At 44.0% G+C, this 20696-nt stretch overlaps 1 protein-coding gene across 1 annotated transcript in view; it reads right to left on the bottom strand.

Moving 5' to 3' along the window:
• Window positions 1–20696, bottom strand: part of CDC14A (cell division cycle 14A) — a 114085-nt gene that overhangs the window by 83690 nt on the left and 9699 nt on the right. Inside the window, exons 3-4 of the mRNA XM_045028922.1 lie at window positions 12448–12523; window positions 1061–1153 (exon numbers count right to left, since the gene is read on the bottom strand). Coding sequence (XP_044884857.1) covers window positions 1061–1153; window positions 12448–12523 — 169 coding nt within the window. The remainder of the gene's footprint in view (window positions 1–1060; window positions 1154–12447; window positions 12524–20696) is intronic.

The following is a 20696-nucleotide window of genomic DNA, read 5'->3' on the forward strand; positions in this document are numbered from 1 at the left end:
ATTACTAATACTCCAGTTTACAAGGTCATCCAAATCTCCCTGGAGGATATCCCGAACCTTCTCCGAATTGGCAATACCTCCCAACTTCGTGTCATCCGCAAACTTTATCAGCCCACTCCTACTTTTGGTTCCGAGGTCAGTGATAAATAGATTGAATAAGATCGGACCCAAAACCGAACCTTGAGGAACTCCACTGGTAACCTCCCTCCAACCCGACAGATCACCTTTCAATACGACCCGCTGCAGTCTCCCCTTTAACCAGTTCCTTATCCACCTCTGGATTTTCATTTCGATCCCCATCTTTTCCAATTTAACCAGTAATTCTTCATGCGGTACCGTATCAAACGCCTTACTGAAATCAAGATATATTAGATCCACTGCATTTGCAAATACTTCATTCCAACAAGCACAGAGGCTGCTCTCTACATTTGGGCCTCTACCATGTTGCTCTGTACCAGTACGGAGTAGTTCCTTTTAACACCATCATGGTAACAGAGGGGAAGCTGCTCCATAGAGGCCAGCTAGAGCAGCAAACAATCCAGTAGTGTAGCAGGTACCAGGGAGACCGGGGGGGGGGATGTTAAGGGGCAGAATAAAACACCTTAATCCCTCCAGAACCTGTGCTAAGGGCCGGCCCACTGCTGGGACTGGAGGAACTTGTGGGAAGGGGAACAAGATGGGGGAAGAGAATGCTGGGTAAGGTGCAATACAGAACTTCCCTCCCCCTTACAAAAAAAATAAAATAAAAATTAAAAGCCTTGAGTACAGTAGGTTAAAATATTAGTTAAAAAGGAACTTTACAAAACTATTCTTAATCACTATATCTGGGGAAAAACAAACCTTTTTTTTTTTAAAGTGCCAGAATAGGCTACTACAGAAAAAGCAACTCCATCAAAGTTCTAATTACACCTTGAAGAGACAGTACAAAGAGCTAGATTACAGAAGATTGAATGACAGTCTCACTATTTCACTGAAGTCTATGTTTTGCTGCCATGTAAAACTATGGCTAAAGTGTCTGCTCAGGGAAGAATAGAGGTGTATATAAACAAGTGATACTTACTGCATATGACCCTATTAAAAATGCTGCATTTGCTCGTTTCCGCTGATCAAAACTGGTATAGTGGACTATTTTCTTTCTTGATAGACTGAAAGACTGTTTAAAGAGAAAGGAGAGGGATGCGTCAGCTACGTTAATTACAGGAAAACACAGGACTTACAAAAAGCCAGAGCTTTAGAAAAAATCATTTTCAATCTGATAAAATAATCAAAAATATTATGGAGGTGAGTGAGGCAGTATCTTTCATTGGACCAACTTCTGCTGGTGAGAGGGCGCCTCTGGCCCATTCCCTGCTGTTCTCCCTCCCATGCAGTCTCAGCTCACCCCGCTGCAATGCTTTGGGCGGTGGCCTGCGAGCTCCTGGGGCAGCACCCAGCCTGACCCGGTGCTCTGTGCTGCGCGGTGCATGCTGTAGCACCGCCAGCCACCAGTGCTCCAGGCAGCACTGTATGGGGCGGGGGGATTGGATAGAGGGCAGGGGAGTTTGGGGTGGTGGTCGGGGCAAGAGAGTGGATAGGGGTTGGGGGGGGTCAGGGAGCGGGGAACAGGGGGTTGAATGGGGGCAGGGGCCTGGGGGGGCAGTCAGGAAGGAGGGGGGGTTCGATGGGGTGGTGGTGAGCAGTCAGGGGAAGAGGTGCTGGGGGCAGTCAGGGAACAGGGAGCGGGGGGGGGGGGTGGATGGGGCAGGGGCATCCAGGAACGGGGGGGTTGGATGGGACAGGACAGGAGTCCCAGGTGTGGGCCATCAGGGGTGAGAAGCAGGGGGTGGGGGGGACCACAGCCCCCTCCCTTAACCAGCCCTCCATACAATTTCCAAAACCTGATGTGGCCCTCAGGCCAAAAAGTCTGTCCAGCCCTACTCTAGCCTGAGCCTGAATGTCTACACCACAACTTAACAACCCACTGGGCTTGGGCTGAGTCAGTTGGCATGGGACAGCCATGAGTATTTACTGCAGTGTAGACATAAGATTAGGCCTAATACTAAGGGTATTTCCCACATTGATTTTACTAATCCTTCTAAAACCATCTGAAAAGAAACAGTTAACTAATTGCACAGATAAGGAGATACAAGTTATAGTGAATAAGTGTTTAAAAACAGCAATATTTAGTTCACAAGGATTCTCTTTAGAATTAAATAAAGGAAGACCAATGATTATAAAATCTCAGCAAGAATGGAAATCTCAGAAATCCGTAACTGACTTAAAACCGGAACAGTTAGTTAAAGCACATGTGAACCACAGTGATGCGGTGATATTTAGTTCACTCAGTGAATAAGTGTTGAATCACTGAATTTATAATATTGATATTTTGTAATACCATAATTCCACTAAACTGTGTAAGCTTCAGATCACAATGCACTTTCGGACACATAAGCATGGATTTCTACACTAATTCTGCAAATGTTTTAAGCAGTGTTCATGAAGACTGGGTTTAGGGAGCAAGTTTCTTGACAGAAACCTCTCTCAGATTCAGCACTTAAAATTTTTGAGGAGTACTGCACACTACTACAGATTTTTGCAGCATTGTCAATTAACAATTGGATTGGTGCTAGCCATACTGACTTTTCATGCAGACTGAAAATAAAATTTAAGATACAGAAGGGTTCATATGAAAGCCTTAAATACAAAAAACAATTTCTCTAAAAGAAACCAAAAATAGCCAGCAAATTTAAGAGAAACTTATTGTAATACTTTCATCAGTTTCTTTACTCCTATCCTCCATAGGAACAGCCCCTCAAGCTATGGATCTGTCTGTATGTTACGATAATGATCTTATAAACCACTGCTTCCACAGGAGGATAAACAGTGTGATTTAAATTAATGTGACTGGAGTACATCTAAATGGGACTATAATCCCCCAGAGTGAGGGAGGAGTATCCTCACGGATTACGACAGGTCATGCTTGGAGACAGACAAGCATGACCTGCTTTATATTTATTTATATGTGTATGCCCCCATCTTCTATGGCATTCAACAGATATTAAAATCTGACAAGTCACATCAATAGCTCAAGAATATAGGAATACGCTTTTTCTTTATCACATTGGCATCCAGCATTCTGTGATTTTTACCAAGTCTATTATGGTCTAAATCAGAAAAAAATGACAGTAATAGTGCCACACAAAACAGTTGTAGTTTATTGTCTACATCTCTTATTTTAAATAATTCATAGCAACATAATTTACAGTTCTTTTGAAATACAATTCTTTCTATAGCCAAGAATACTTTGGAATTTGCTTTATTTAAAAATCATTTTAAAAATTGTTCAGTAGTCATTTAAAAACCTCTTCTACTTAAAACAGCAATCTTTTTTTATTTTTTAACAGGGTGATAAACTGCAGTAATATACTACTACTGATGGCATTATTGTTGTACCAAGTGTGAGTGAGAGAGAGCGTGTGTTAGTGGGCGGGGGGGACACACCCTCAAATTCTCAGAAGCATCTCTGACATTTAAGGTAAACTACTGGAATATAGAATTTTCATTACTTCTATGCCATTTGGAAAAAAAAAGAAGTGAGAGCTACACTTCAATCTCTATGGACCCAGATTTCTATATTGTACATTTAAATCAATATTTGACAACGCTTAAAGCTTTAAATAAGAGATTGAAAACTGGTCTTAAATAACTAGATGAAAAATTCATTTACAATACAGCAAATGCTGAAGGAAATTTACAAAGTAAGCATTTGAATTGCACATTCCAGTAGATTCAGAAATGTTGAACACTACTACCATGCTATATCACTACTCGGCTATGTTAAAAATCCCATTCATTTAGGAACAATGACAACCAGTACTGGCTGAAATGACATTGTTGCAAGAGCACTATGCTGTGTATCTGCACTTAACATTTACACAATTGAAACTTATGTTCAGATCAAGTCCAGTTCCACCACTATTGCTAAAGTTATACAGACTAGAATTAAATGCAGTAGATTATATTTAACATATTAAGCCATTAGATCCCCAGTTCTGCAAGCTGATCCATATGGGCTGAAATTTAAAACACGTGTGGAGCCCTCTGAGATCTGTGAATTTTCACAGAGGTCCACTGCTTAGATCAGCTTACAGGGCCAGGCCTTTAGTTATGCTAAAACACTTGGAAATAATTTATAGTATTTGCCAAAAGAATACCTACAATTTTAAAGTTTACACATGTAAGGGGAAAAAAGTATTCAGATTACTTTCAGCTAGTTTTTAAAGTCTATATAGTGCCACATACCAATTATTTTTAAATATGTAAAGAAAGATTTAATATGTACAATACAAAGAACTAAGAATGCTCTTCCTCTGGTTTCCTAGGATACCATAGTTTAGATGTTACAGTAGTAAAACTCATGAAGTTATATATTAAAAAAATCATAGTTAACTAGCCTTAGTCCACATTCTTCAAATGCTACAAAAGTGCTTCTTTATTCAAAATTATAATAATGAAAAGTTACTTATTTTAGTAATTTAACTAGAGCTTTTACTATACACAAACCATCAGGCTTATTCAACAAAGAAAAGTTTCTCAGTTAGTAAGGATGCAAAAGTCCACTTAACACAACATGACAATAGTGCTATACATTTCATGGTGAACTCTGGAATATGCTCAGAGTACTTTGAAGTTAAAACACATCTCTAACTGGAAGTCTTTTTGTAATATAAAAACATATGAAAAGCAACATGCTAGTTCTAGTTTTAAGTAAAGAAAATCTAACCCATTAATTTACACAACAGAATTCCAAACAAGTTCATACTGTTCAATTATTTAGAGAGATTCAAGACAAAACAAGCATTACAAAAGAAAATGCCAGAAGTTTTAGAAATTCTCATTTATGCCGTGGCTAGATTAGCATTTCATTAGGATGGTCACTGGATGATGTCACAATATACTACTCAATCAATATGGCACAGCCCTTGCATTGTTCAGCATGAAGGTATTGCTTTGTATTTAACAGAAAATTAGATTACTGCAAGTTCAGATAAATCTAAGCAAAGTTTGCAAACTGTCTCATCTATCATAGTTTAGAACAGGAGTCGGCAACCTTTCAGAAGTGGTGTGCCGAGTCTTCATTTATTCACTCTAATTTAAGGTTTTGCGTGCCAGTAATATATTTTAATGTTTTTAGAAGGCCTCTTTCTATAAGTCTATAATATATAACTAAACTATTGTTGTATGTAAAATAAATAAGGTTTTTAAAATGTTTAAAAAGCTTCATTTAAAATTAAATTAAAATGCAGAGCCCCCCGGACCGGTGGCCAGGACCCGGGCAGTGTGAGTGCCACTGAAAATCAGCTCACGTGCTGCCTTCGGCACACATGCCATAGGTTGCCTACCCCTGGTTTAGAAATATGGATCCCTAAAATTCTGTGCATTGCTAAAAATAAAGTTTGCAAGTAATATTTTATAGCAATTTTATGAAATCAAATTTATTTAGCAGAACAAACAGCAGTATAGCACGGCATGGTTACTCTATTTGTTCTTCACCTGTTTGAAAAAGAGTGTACCCTTGAGCTTCCCTGAACAATCAAGCTCCACGATATCGTAATGTTAAAGTGGGCTAAGCATTTCACTACAGCTCAGTTTCAAAGAGCAAACAGGATATTATGATCAAGTATTCTTGTCTTGCTGTTGATTACTCAGAACAGCATATAAGCTCCATAGCAATCAGTGATCAAAACACAAGAAATGAAACAAGGTCAACAGGTTCTCTTATCAAGCATAACCTCTCAGTCCTTTACCTACAGTTTTGTTTTGTTTTGTTTTTTGGAGAAAAGATATCCTTGAATAAGTTCTGACTATACAAAAAACAGTTGCCAAGCCACAACTTAAAAAAAGCAGAGACTTTTCTCCCCACCATGTTTAAAGACTAAAAGTAGCCAATTGTTAAAAAACAAACATCTGCCCCCGCACAAGTTGTGGCAAAGTGGAGATTTTTCCTGATTATACTGTATGCGAGTCTTACTGTTGAGCCTATGTGAGTTTTGCATAAATAACGTGTGCCTCAGTTTCCCCCATGTGCTGCACCAATACCTCAGTGGTGAGAATAGGGGTGTGTGACTTTGGCTGAGACCTCTGGGGCAGGTGAAGCTGCTCCAGCTGTTTGCATGCATGCTAGGACAGGTGCCCTTTGTAACCTGAAACCCGGGGGGGGGGGGCAGGGGATGCAACCAGGTGACTCTTTGCCCAGGGACAAAGACAAGGAGGAGGAGCAACAGGGGTATTGGAGGTCAGGTTGCTGGAAGCTGGGCTGTCTGCTTGGGGGGACTGGAAGAGAGGGATTCCAGGGCTTCTGGCCCAGGACTCCCCAAGATGGACTTGGCTGAAAGTCACTGATTTCTGTGCTAACAAGTTCTGTCCTACGTCGTGTTCCTGTCACCTAATAAACCTTCTGTTTTACTGGCTGTCTGAGAGCCACATCTGACTGCTCCCCAAGAGCATCACCCAGGCGGACTCGCTGCGGGAAGCACATGAGGAGGAAAGGGAGGCTGAGTACTCCAAGGTCAGACCCAGGAAGGTCAAAGCTGCGTAAGCTTCTTGCCCTGACGACAGTATGTTCAGAGAAAGGAGGCATGCTAACCCAGAGTCCTGACTGGCTCTGGAACTACTCCATATGAAGCATTGGCCCGCTGACTTCAAGACACAAGTACACTCACAAACACTGCTGAAGTACAACTTCTCAGAAGCCATTTAACTTATTTAAAGTACATGTTGGTTATAACAGACATGCTCCCAAGTATTGTCCATTATACTAAATATACATGACTGGATATCAAGGAATTAAAAAAACCCCTAAGAATAAGGGAATATTTAAGTGGAGACCAGTATTTGATGGGATGTAGCTGTCACTTAGTAACTTTCTAAGCATATTTAATTTGTATTTCACTTGGGGGAACTTTGTGTGTGTTTTCTGAAAGGAGTTTTATCAAACGTTGATTTTTTTTCCAGTAGTTCGCAACTGACATTTCCACAATCTGCCTCCACTTCTAGAATGGATATAAGGATTGAGGCTTTGTTCCTATTATACACGGAGCAGGACTCTCAACACCACCAAGCACTTGACGAGAGAGTCTCAGCCTAGAGACTCAGCGGGAACAAGAGTGTCTCCATGTTTCTGCTCCCAAAGGCAGCCATCCTCATGAAAGAGAGGTATTACAGGCCTCCACTCCCCAAAGATTCTGCCTGTTTCAGGCAGAAAGAAATCATGGTAATTTGGAGAAGACATAGCACATCACAGTGAGGCTTCAGGCTACAGCTGTTTTAGGTTGCGAGTTTGTCATGGAGGTCACGGATTCTATGCTTTTCCGTGACCTTTGCAGTGGCCGGTGCGCTTGGCTCAGGGGCAGTTCAGACAACCCCTGTGCCAGGGGCACTGGCTGCTGCTGGGACAGTCTTGGGCCACTGCGCCCCCCCACCCCCGGCCCTACCTCCCAGCAGCAGAAAAGTTTGGGTGTGGGAGGGGGGAAAAGGGATTAGGGCACAGGACAGGTTGAAGCAGGCGCACAGGAACCCCCACTCGCATGCATCCGCTGCAGGAGCCCCCCCGGGGGGGCCACCGGGCTGCAGCCCAGGCAGGCATGCCCCCTAGTTCTACCCTCATCGCGCTTGGAGGGCAGTTAAGGTGGGGGGGTCTCCAGAGGGGGCAGTCAGGGAACAAGGATCAGGGAGGCTTAGGTAGGGTGTGGGGTTCTAGGGGGCAGTTAGGGCCAGGGGGTCCCAGAAGTCGGGATGGGAAGTGGGAGGGAGTGGATGGGGCAAGGCTAGGGCAGGGCTCTCCTCTCTTTTTGATTGTTGAAGTATGGTAACCCTAGGCGAGGGGGGAGCCGGGGGGCACATGGGGGTTGGCTCCCACATACATCCCGCAGCCTGGGCAGGAGGGACATGGCTGCTCCCCACTAGTGGCACTGCCGCCTTTGCAGGGCTGCTGCCCCTCTGCACTGTGCCAGCTCCTCCATGGCTGGGGCTTGCTGCTGCCGTAAGCGGGACACTGGCTCTTGGGTGCCTCTGGAAGGTGGCTCCTCTCTGCCGAGCTGCTGCAGCGGCCCAAGCCTGGCAAAGCCAGTGAGTGAACTTGGGGCGGGGGCCACTGGGGTGGGGTGGGGAGGGCTTGCGGGAGGGCTGTGCACCCTCCAGAGGAGTTCAGGGGGTGGATAGGGGGGAACCTGGTCTGGGGAGCAGCCCCTGGGGTCTATAAAGGCTCATTGGGATTTGCCCCTCAATGAACCGATGTGCGGGGGGGAAAGCAAGGTGGAAGTTTCGCCTAGGGCGAAAAATATCCTTGCACCGGCCCTGCCCCAGGGGGTGCATGCACCCCAGGTTAAGAACCACTGCACTAAACTGATAAGATCTGCATTTTAATTTAATTTTAAATGAAGCTTCTTAAATAATTTTTAAAAACTTGTTTACTTTACAATAGTTTATAGCAGGGGTCGGCAACCTTTCAGAAGTGGTGTGCTGAATCTTCATTTATTCACTCTAAGTTAAGGTTTTGCGTGCCAGTAATACATTTTAATGTTTTTAGAAGGTCTCTTTCTATAAGTCTAGACTATATAACTAAACTATTGTTGTATGTAAAGTAAATAAGGTTTTTAAAATGTTTTAAAAGCTTCATTTAAAATTAAATTAAAATGAAGAGCCCCCCAGACCGGTGGCCAGGACCTGGGCAGCGTGAGTGCTACTGAAAAAAATTAGCTCACACGCCGCCTTCGGCACCCATGCCATAGGTTGCCTAGCCCTGGTTTATAGACTTATAGAGAGAGACCTTCTAAAAATATTAACATATATTACCGGCACATGAAACCTTAGATTAGAGTGAATAAATGAAGACTCGGCACAACACTTCTGAAAGGCTGCCGACTCCTGCCCTACATAAAACACTCCATCCCTATTTATCTGCTATTGTCTTGCTTTGAATCAGCCCTCCACTTCTAGGATGACAGATCCAGCCACCTATTTATCAACTGCTTAATTCCATACTGCCTTCTGTCATGAAATGTCCTTCCTGATTTTTAATTAAAAGACCCCACGCAGTCCACATTTAAGTCCCTTCCTAAGACACATTTCTGTTGTATTGCATATGGAAAAGACTCACTGACTTATACCAACAAGAGAGTTAATGCTTCAACTATATTTTGCCAGTACCTGATCCAGGGCCTCCTTGGGCACTCAACTAATATATTGTATCCCTTCCCTTTAATCTGTTTGTTTTCGACCAAGTGCTCCACAAGACCAGGGCTGGGCCTTGTTTTTGTTTGAAAAATTCCAAGCACAACAGGGGTGCTAACAAAAATTATGATGTTAATATTAGACATTTGATTAGCAATATTGGCACAGGAAATTCCCAATTATGCAGTCCAACATTTAGCTTCGACGCACAGGACATAATTCAAAAACCTGAAACTAATGATTGTTTTATACACATATTATAAGTAGGGTTTGTGGTAAGACTGGTTGGAATTTTCCCCAACTAAAGAAGTTTTCAATCAGAAAATGCTGATTCATTCAAACCAGAATTGTTCCTGAAAACCCCAGACTGCCAGGGTTTTTGGCTCCAGGGCAGCCCTGCCATGCGGACTGCCTTAGAATTGGGAACCCAAGGGTTTCCAGGGTCATGGCTCTACAAGAAGGAGCCCAGAAACCCTGTGAACCTGGGCTAGAGCTAGGGTTCTCAGGCTCCCTGCCATGGAGGTGAGAAGTCCTGTGTAGAGCTCCCAGGGTCTGTGGCAGGGGTTCTGAGGAAAAAGTGGTATGGAGTGGTGTAATTACAGACTGTATAAAGATGTACATGCACAAGGAGGGGCCAAATTTAGGTTGCATAGTTAGGCAACTGTAAATTTTGAATTTCTTAATTTCTGAGTGCTTGATTTCTCAACTTTAATAATGTTCCTTAACATGTGTCTGACGAAGTGGGTATTCACCCATGAAAGCTCATGCTCCAATACGTCTGTTGGACTATAAGGTGCCACAGGACTCTCTGTCCCCCTTTAACCTTCATTTGTACCAACGTATTACAAAAACATAATAAGTGGTCATTTTCACTAGAGGTTATTTTGCAAAGGGGTTATGAATAAGATACTAACAAAAGTTTCTTGCAGAAGTTCCCTTCAGAGCTTTTAAGTTTGTTTCAATCAAGTACTTCTTTGAAACTTTATGCCAGGTATTTAAATTTTTCTAATAAGTCATGTTCCTATAAATTAGCTCTCCTATGAGGTTCTGTGACAGTTCACTCCCTAAAGATTGTACAAGAATAGATCCCCTTCTGAACACCATGCAGTGTGGGACATTGTATTACCTGCAGAACATTTAAGGTCACCTGGAGGATGACCCAGCACATGCTGTTTCTTTTAAGAACACTTTTAATGCAGATTTGACAAAACTCAAAGAAGGTACCAATGTGAGTAAGGTCACTATGATAATTCAGAGTACCGGAATTGTTTTTGTAGTATTAACTTGTCCTAGAAGGAAAATTGTGGTACACCTCTACCCCGATATAACACGAATTCGGATATAACGCAGTAAAGCAGCGCTCCGGGGGGGGGCGGGGGGGGGGGCGGCGTGCTCTGGCAGATCAAAGCAAGTTCAATATAACGTGGTTTCACCTTGGCTCCCAAGAACAGCATTATATAGGGGGAGAGGTGTAGTTAGATTACTTAGTTTCATTAGCTGAACATTTAACTCCACACATTTATTTAGGTGATAGTAATGTATTTCATGTTGCGGTAATATGTTCTATTATTCCATTAGCTTTAATCATTTTTTCACTATATTACATAGTCAGTGAAGAATTTGAAGGGAACAGTACAAATTTATTAAACTTTATACAAATTAATTTGAGAATATTTCTGTACTTGGAAAAATGTTTTCTTGAAGTTAAAATGAGAACTGATCAAAACCTGGAAAGTTACAGTAGATGGGAAATTTTCCCATTTCAAACTTTGCTGTGAACCTAAAATTCTGTAAAATTTTAGTTTGGAAACACTGACACATGGCATTTCCAAAACAAAACACAGGCCCTGGGATCCAGCAGCTGCTGACTGAAATGGACATATTCTTGTCAGTTTCATATTGTCCATCTCTGAAAAACAGCAGTGAAAATTGATAGGAAGGTCTGTATCAGACCTGTGGCCCCCTAGAAAGCCAAGCTAGGATTTCCAGAACTTTGAGGACCTCATCTTAGCAAAGGGGAGCCTGCAAACTCCAGGGTCCCCACTGGAGTCTGCATGGCAGGGTTGCCCCACTGCTGCAGACCCTGGAAACCTCAACAACTTGCCAGGAAGTCAGGCAGGTTTCCTCATCAGAAGTTGGTTTAACCCGATATATCTTTAAACATTTTTGTTTAGACTACTTAGCATTTTCTGACAAAAGCCTGTTTTTGTCAGAAAATTCCCAACAAAGTTTAGTTAAGATATTTACTTTTCTTATAAGGCAACCCAATTTGTTAGGATTTGCACCAGGTGCAGAAAAGCCACCTTTGTTTTCCTTAGGCATCTGGGGACAGGGCTGGACTGAAGGCTATGTGACTGTATTATTACTGCTCTGAGAGGTGGTCAATAGAGTCACATTTTATATGCATTTTTGGAAGGTGCCTTTTAATTCTGAATTGTATATTTTTATGTACTGCCTAGGATTCAGGACAAGCACTTTACAATTTAAATAAAAGTCATCATGGCATCCAAAGAAAACAGATAGATACATGGGTCTTGTGTAAGGTAAGTCAAAGTCAAGGACCAAATTTAGAAAGCCCTGATGCAGGGGCAGAGAAGAAAACAGGTACATGGATGTGTGGTTAGGAACAGCAATTGTGCCACCATATCAGAAAAAAGTGTTTCTGTTTACAGTTGAACTTTTTTGTATTAACTGAACTTTTCTATGTTACTGTTATATTAATAAAGATGCATTGTTTCTTCAGAAACAATCTAAAGTCATCCTAACTCTTCCATTGAAAAATATTCATTTAAACATGCATTTTCATCCTTCTTTTATCATACATTCTTACCATGCTATCATCATCTTTCAGTCCAATATTATTCGTTCTAACATAACTATAGATTACAGGCAGATATGCTGGAAATGAACTCAAGACATCAACATAACTCAAAAGGATTCTGGCCTTCATTCCTTTGCTTACTATTCCACTAACTTCCTTTGGCTTATATTACATTTTACCTTGAAGAGAAAGAGGTGTACATTCCTTTGTGGTTCAATCGCTGAACAAAAGGCTCAATTTTCAGTTCCTCGTGGGGAGTACATTTATGGCAAGACAGCACAACTTCTGTGTCCAAAGCTCAAGGTTAACCATGTAAATGACACTTGCACAGCAATGCTATGTACTGCAATTTGTTAAAAACAATACATTTTGAATATTTGGCACAGAAATCTAAATATAAAGGGTTAAAACTTTACCTTTAGCTTCTTATTTAGTTTGCAGCAGTATCTGTATAACATCGCCAAGTTTAAAGGTCCAAAATCTGCATAGAAACTGCGGAGTGGGGAAAGAGATGAAAAAATACATTTAGAGAAGAACTAAACTATTTCAATGAACATCTGCTTCCAGCTCTTTAAACTGAAAGCCAGTTAGTAATTTTGCTATGTTTCATTTGGGATCCAGTGTAATCATGGCAAAAAAGTTTTCAGTGCTGTTGAAGCAATATTTGACCAACTTCTGTTGGTGAGAAAAGTTTTCAACCTTACACAGAGCAAAAGAAGAGCTCTGTGTAAGCTTTAAAGCTTGTCTCTTTCACCAACAGAAGTTGATCCCATAAAAGATATTACCTCACCCATTTTGTCTCTTCAGTATATATTGGACAATTAAAAACATCTTTTATCCATTATTGGGGGCCTCTATATTTCAGTTGCCTAACACTTTCTATTATAAAATATTCTCAAAACTTCATTTTGAGAAGTCCCAAGACCTCCATTGTTTGCAGCACACAAGCTCTCAGAGAAATCCTCTTTGTCCCATAACATTCTGTTCAGTTTTTACTGAGATATTCACTGTTGAAAACAGCTACTTCCCTTCCCTCACGAAATTATGGCAGTCTGTCAAAACAACAAAAGAATACAAAAACATTCTAAGACCGGGCCCATGCTGCCACTTAGGGTATGTCTACACTACAGGATTATTCCGATTTTACAGAAATCAATTTTTGGAAACAGATTGTATAAAGTCGAGTGCACTAAACACATTAATTCGGCGGTGTGCGTCCATGTACCGAGGCTAGCATCGACTTCCGGAGCGTTGCACTGTGGGTAGCTATCCCCTAGTTCCTGCAGTCTCCCCCACCCACTGGAATTCTGGGTTGAGATCCCAATGCCCAATGGGGCCAAAAATTTGTCGCGGGTGGTTATGGGTAAATGTCGTCAGTCAATCCTCCCTCCGTGAAAGCAATGGCAGACAATCATTTCGCACCCTTTTCCCTGGATTGCCCGGGCAGACGCCATAGCACGGCAACCATGGAGCCCATTCAGCCTTTTTTCACTGTCACCCTATGTCTACTGGATGCTGCTGACAGAAGTGGTACTGCAGTGCTACACAGAAGCATCCCCTTGCCTTTCCAAGTTAGCAAAGACTGTCACCAGTCATACTGTACCGTCTGCTGCTGTCATGGGTGCTCCTGGCTGGCCTTGGTGGTTGGGGGCGCCTGGACAAAAACGGGAATGACTCCCCAGGTCATTCTCTTCTTTAAGTTTTGTCTAATGGAGAGTCAGTCCTGATAGAATTTCAGGCAAGCCTACTAAAGAACCAGAGAGGCAAACAGCCACTCTGGGTCAGAGCACCAGACATCCCGCAGAAATGAGCTGCATGCCATTCTAGGGGGTGCCCCTGCAACAACCCCACCTGTTGCTTCCCTCCTCCCCGACCCCTCATGGGCTACTGTGGCAGTTATCCCCCCATTTGTGTGATGAAGTAATAAAGAATGCATGAATTTGAAACAACACTGACTTTATTGCCTCTGCAAGCAGAGATCAAAGGGGGGAGGGGAGGGTGTTGGCTTACAGCAAAGTAGAGTGAACCACCATTCTGCACTTGCTCAACCTATAATGAAAATGGGAATCTGTGATAAGCACTAGGATAGAAGCACAGGCAGGATTGAATCTCCGTGTGTGTGTGGGCCTTTGGTTGACACTGGTAAAATACAAAATGTCCCAGGATATGTATGTTGGGGGACAGTTCTAAATGGCAGCTTAATTTTTTTTATTTGCAGCAAAATGTAGAGCTCTAAGTATATGATTGTGAGCCCTGGTAGCAAGGGGTAGGAGCGACTGCGCGGTGCTGCTGACTGGGAGAGCAGCCTGAGGTAGAAGCCTCCAGCTGCCATGATATTCCAGGCAGGACTGAATCTCCATTACACAAAACTTAAAGAAGAGAATAACCTGGAGTCATTCCCATTTTTGCCCAGGCGCCCCCGACTGACCTCACCAAGGCCAGCCAGGAGCACCCACGGGACGACAATGACAGATACTAGTCATACTGTACTATCTGCCGTCCGCAAGGCAAGGGGCTGCTGCTGTGTAGCGCTGCAGCACCGTGTCTGCCAGCAGCATCCAACATCCAATGGTGACATTGAAAAAAGGTGAGAAACGATCTTTTTCCCTTTGCTTTCATTGGGGAGGGGGAGGGTGGATTGATGACATATACCCTGAACCACCCACAACAATGTTTTTGACCCTTCACGCATAGGGAGTTCAGTCCAGAATTCAAGTGGTTTTCGGAGAGTGCGGTAACTGTGGGATAGCTACAGTCGTCAGTTGCCCCTCCCTTCGTGAGCATCCATTTGGCTTTCTGGTACGCTTGTCTCAGCTCCTTAAGTTTCACGCAGCACTGTGTTGAGTCCCTGTTGTGGCCTCTGTCCATCATGGCCTTGGAGATTTTTTCAAATGTTTTGGCATTTCCTCTTTTGGAACAGAGTTCTGATAGAACAGATTCATCGCCCCATACAGAGATCAGATTCAGTATCTCCCGTACGGTCCATGCTGGAGCTCTTTTTTGATTCCCGGACTGCATGGTTACCTGTGCTGATCAGCACTTCACGCTAGGTAAACAGGAAATAAAATTCAAAAGTTCGTGGGGCTTTTCCTGTCTACCCGGCCAGTGCATCTGAGTTCAGACTGCTGTCCAGAGCGGTCACAATGGTGCACTGTGGGATAGCTCCCGGAGGCCAATAGCGTCGAATCACGGCCACACTAACCCTAATTCGAAATGGCAATGTCGATTTCAGCGCTACTCCCCTCGTCGGGGAGGAGTACAGAAATCGATTTTAAGAGCCCTTTATGTCGACAAAAATGGCTTCGTTGTGTGGACGGGTGCAAGGTTAATTCAATTTAACGCTGATAAATTCGACAAACTCGTAGTGTAGACCAGGCCTTAAGGAGCAACTGCTGCTGACATCATGCCAGGAACTGCCAAAAGAGCAGTGCAGGGTCACAGAAGAGCCAGGAAAGACTATCTGACTACCCTCCCAGACCCAGAACATGACACAAAATGATTTTGCATCCTGTTGATAAGATAATAGCCCATTTTAATTGATTTGTCTCAACCCCCCACTGGGTAAAGCAACTCCCATCTTTTCATGTACTGCTATATATCTTCCTACTGTATTTTCCACTCCATCTGATGAAGTGGGTTTTAGCCCACGAAAGCTTATGTCCAAATAAATTTGTTAGTCTAAGGTGCCACAAGTACTCCTCGTTGTTTTTAAAAGGCCCTCCCTCCCTCTGGCTGCACTCCACAGGAAACCGGAGCTCCCCCAGCTCCTGACTTGGGAAGAGAGAAGATATATCCAGGCCAGATGAGCCTCCCCTCCACCACCTCCCAGACCCAGCACATGGCCCCAGTAACCCATTCCAACCTCCCTGGGGAAAACATCCTTCCTACTATCAGCTACTGTAGTTAGGGCTGTAGTTCAAGTGGCACTCACTGTCCTGCAGTGCTGAAGATTAAGGATGTAAACATCACTCATGGTGGGAGGTTGTAAAAGTTACAAGTATAATTTCTTTTAGCTTAAAAAACAACCCATAGGAAATAATATTCATGAAAACCCTATATCAGAAAAACATTATTTAGCTTGCAAAGTCATGTACTTGAAATTCAGGAAGTGTCAAATTTACAGTTGCCTGGGGAGAAACGTGCCATTCTATTGATTATTAATTTCCACATATTCCTCTGCTGACAACATTCGGAGAGAGGGAGGGAGAACAGAAACAAGAGATGAGTTTAAAGTTGGCTTTCCCACAGAGAGGCAGGGGGAAGGGAAAGAAGAAGGGAAAAGAGTCTAGTATAATGACACTAATTTGGTATACATGTTGCCCTGCTTTTTAAAACATTGGGGGAGGGGGTATAAAAGGGTCACTGGTCATCTTTTTTTGCAAAGGTTCTTTTGAGACTTTGTCGCTACATTTGACATTTTTGCTTCTTTTGTTTAAGAAGTTCCCCCTTACAAACGTATGGAAGTTTCTTTATTCCTAATCAGAAAAGGGGTGGTGGTGGTGTCTCACAGACAGGGAAAGAAATTCTCCCCAACCCACTTTCCTCCTTCCCCCCAAAAACCCAACCACCTAGGATATTCCTTAGTGAAGTTCATGACAAACAAGTGCATAGGGACTTCATGCTTTAGGACAATGACTCCCAAACTGTGGTCTACATACTAGTTGCTGGTGGCCCCTAGAAAACTGACCAGTATTAGCTCTCCTTATTTCCAGCCACTTCTGCAGGTGTCATTTTCTCATTACAAACTGGACCTAGGTGTCTCTTTGTAAAAACATCTGGGAGCAAAGGAGTTTCCTTCCTGCCTCTGATGCTTAAAAGCAAAGAAAACAGGAGCTACTCACTACAAGAGCCAACCACTCACCAAGAGAGATTTGGGGGAGGGGTGTCAAAGAAGCAGGCATTCGAAAAACATATGGAGAGAGAAAGAGGAACAGGATGCAAGGGGCAGAAGAACAAAAGTGGCCAGTGTCATTAACATACTTAGAGCATTTAATGCATTAAATAATTGTCTATTACTTTTTCATAGTTATGTTAGGAAATCCTTGATTTCCTATCATACAGAAATTTTGAATCTTCAGTAACAAAGAAAAAAGCTGACAATGTCAGAAAATTTTTATTTGGAAATGTCACCATGGTTCCTCATGAAAGCTGTAGCATAGGTGCATAATATGTCCATTCTCTTCTACAGACTAATCTCCCATGATATACCATAGTCTCTCTTCTTGATGAGAGGAGGTGCTGCATCATGAGATGTAGGCTATGTCCACATTACCACTTATGTTGGCAAAACTTACGTCACTCAGGGGTGTGAATATTGTACACCTCCCCCAAGAGCGACATAGTTACATTGGCATAGGTGATAGTGTGCACAGCACTATGTTGACAGGAGAGCTCTCTTGTTTACATAGAACAGCTACACGAGAGATCTTACAGCTGCACCGCTGCAGGTTCTCTAGCGTAGATATAGCCATCTCGTGGCAGTGGATTACCAGGAGTGCTGGGAGACCTCTCTCCCAGCGCTTGCGTACGACCACACTCACACTTCAAAGTGCTGCCACGGGAGCGTTCCTGTGGCAGTGCTATGAAGTTTCCAATATAGACATATCTCTAGAATGCCCAAGCAGCAGTGGTGGCATATCCATATATGAATATTTTGGAGTTTGAGGCATTCAGTTCTTCCAAGAAAAATTTTTTTTGGTCAAAACCCCAATTTTCCAACTGAAAAAAAAAAATCAGTTGAAAGTATATGACCAAGCTTGCTTTGCTATGCAAGTATGATGTACTTTCTACAGTGATTTTATAATATAAGTGCAGGAGAGACAGTCCAAGAGACCATCTGTATTAAGAGAAGGGCTATACTATTAATAAAATTTGGAGAACCCCTGGGAAATGGTAATGAGATTAAGAGTCTAAATCAGTGGTTTGAATCGGTCTTAGGTTGGCAGTGACAAAATATGTATTATTTGGTAGCCTTTGTGAAATGAGCTAATGGTCTCCAAATCAAAAGACCATCAACAACAACAACTTCACCCCTATTTATGGCACCTTATGGAAGCTGCCTCAGCAGGCAGGCCAAAAGGTAGGGTCGGCTTTAGGCTGATTCCCCGGAATAGGGCCCCACGCCTTAGGCACCCTTTTAATTTTTTTTATTCACCTGGTCCGCTTCGGGTCTTCGGCGGCATTTCAGAGGCAGGGTGTGTGTCCACTCTGGGTCTTTGTCGGCATTTCGGCGGCGGAGGGTCCTTCGGTGCCGCAGAAGATCCGGAGCGGATCCCCTGCCGCCGAAGTGCCACGGAAGCCCCGGACCACCGCCAGGTATTCGAATCGGGCCCCGCAATTCATAAAGACGGCCCTGCAAAAGGTTGAAGCTCAGAGAATTCATTCTTTGGCTTCTTGACATGGTCCTTCCAAGTCAGAACTGAGGCACATTTTAAAATCATTGGGAGCAGGAGGATTTCCACATGCTGTAGTTATGTGGTATTTTAACAGAGGACCAGAGTCTTTAGTGTTATGAATCTAGCATCCTCTCAAACTCTAAAATCATTTTCTACAAGTTTAAAAATAGAATAATCAAATTATAATGTATTAAACAAGCACTTTCTAAAATCCGTGGATGCCTTGGGATGCCAATTTTATTCCTTACAAGTCCTCAGCTCAGCCTGGATGCAGAAACATTCACCTTCAGAAAAAGACACCCACAGACTTTGTTAAACAATCTGGTATCTAACACAATCCTGCTCTGAGAGAAGAATGGACTAGGTATTTATGTGAATATTAGTCTGTAAAATTTTTGTGCCCTGCCATTCAGCTTCCCAAGTTCTCGTTAATCCAATGACAATAATTGTAGCTCATCTGAAGGAGGGCACAATTTTATTCTCGTTTGGCAGATCAGTCTAAGCATCTTCTCTACATGATATGCTGATAGTACAGTGGATGCGGAAATACTATTATCATGTCAGACTTGTGGTGACTGAATCCACTCAAGCCCAGACATCTGTGACTAGGGTGACCAGACGTCCCGGTATTATCAGGACAGTCTCGATTTTAACACGCCCTGCGTCCCGACTGCACATCGGTTGGGACGCCCTTTGTCCCGATATCAGGGACCGCTCACCATCACCGGCAAAGTGCCGGGACTGGCATGGTGGCACTTCCTGGGGCAGCTCCCAGCAGCACGTCTGCCCGCCAGCAGGAGCCTGCAGTGCTGGCAGCCCCTAGGCACGGAGGCAGAGGGAGTCTCTGCATGCTGCACCGGCTCCCTCCTGCCCAATCAGAGCTGCGGGGGTGGGGCTTGCAGGTGCCGGCAGCGGGCAGAGAGCCCTCCGCCCCCACACCTCACCCCACCCCACCCACCCAAGGAACCAGAGGGACCTGCCAGATGCTTCCTGGGAGCCACCCCAGGTAAGCACTGCCAGGACTCCCCACCTCGCCACCCTTCTGGCTCTTCGGGTCAGAGCCCCATGCGTGGCACAGAGCACCGGAGAGCGCCGCCCCGGGCTCCCGCCATCCCAGGAAGCGCAGCGAGCCAGCGCGGCTATGAGCTGGGGGAGAAGCCCACCCCAGAGCGGCTGCGAAACGCCACTGGGGGAGCCTCCGCCGCCTGGCTCTGGGGGGCTAGAGGTGGCCCTGGCACTGCCCCACCCAACAGACCGCGTAGCTCCGCTCCCCACTCACTGTGTGGACAGCTTCCTGCGGCGTGTGGGCTCCATTCAGTGTCAGGTGCCGTGCGCACCAGTGGGATAAATCGCTCCCTGGCCCCCACCATGCTGCCCCCACGCAGCCACCCTGCCCAGGCCACTGCCTGCCAGCAGCCGTGACTCAAGGGTGTTTGGCCAAGGCTTGCAGCCTGCAGCAGCCAGAGGCAGGGAGGGCACCGAGTGGGCCGCAGCAGAGAGCAGGGGCGGGTAGTGCCTCGATGTGGTACAGTTTCCCATGTGCTCCCCCCCCAACTATCTCCCACAGCAGGGGTGGGGCTGGTTATAAAGCCAGGTGGGAGAGTCAGTGGCCACTTTGGGTGAGTCTGCACTGCAGTTTAAGCGCAGGGTTAGTGGGACTTGAGTCAGCTGAATTGTGTTAGAGAGCCCTAGGCTTAGGGTGACCAAAGGTCCCAATATTGGAGGCTTTGTCTTCTACAGGCAATTACTCCTCTCCCCCACCCCCCAAAAAAGTGTCTGATTTTCTACACTTGCCATCTGTGATCCAAGATTTCAAAATGTCCAAAAACAAAGTAGAGTATGTCCCAGGACAAATCCTAACGCTGCTGTGACGTTCAAGGGGGGGGGGGGGGGCTGAAGCTACTGGATCTCCTGAATTCTTGATTCAATGTTGTGCCATAGCTCATTACTAGCCCAGAGCAATCCAGCTCTTCACTGTCCTCTGGAGGATATGCACTAGAATCATGAGATAACTTTATTACCATTCATGAAAGGCAGTGTTATTGTTGATTAGTGGGAATGCCCAAATTAAGCCACTGAGAAGCAAATCCTTTGTGTCAGCAATTCTGATGTCCAGATATGTAAACTCAAACAAAAAAATCAGAAATTAGTTGGAAAGTAGAAATGCTTGAGAGAATTAGCTGGGTCTTTATTCTCTTTTCCACTGAAAGTGTCCTCCTGTCCGACTATCAGCATGGTTCAAAGCAAAGGTGTCCTGCAATTCATCACTA

Source organism: Mauremys mutica, chromosome 8 (assembly GCF_020497125.1).
Source record: "Mauremys mutica isolate MM-2020 ecotype Southern chromosome 8, ASM2049712v1, whole genome shotgun sequence".
Classification (NCBI taxonomy): Eukaryota; Metazoa; Chordata; order Testudines; family Geoemydidae; genus Mauremys; species Mauremys mutica.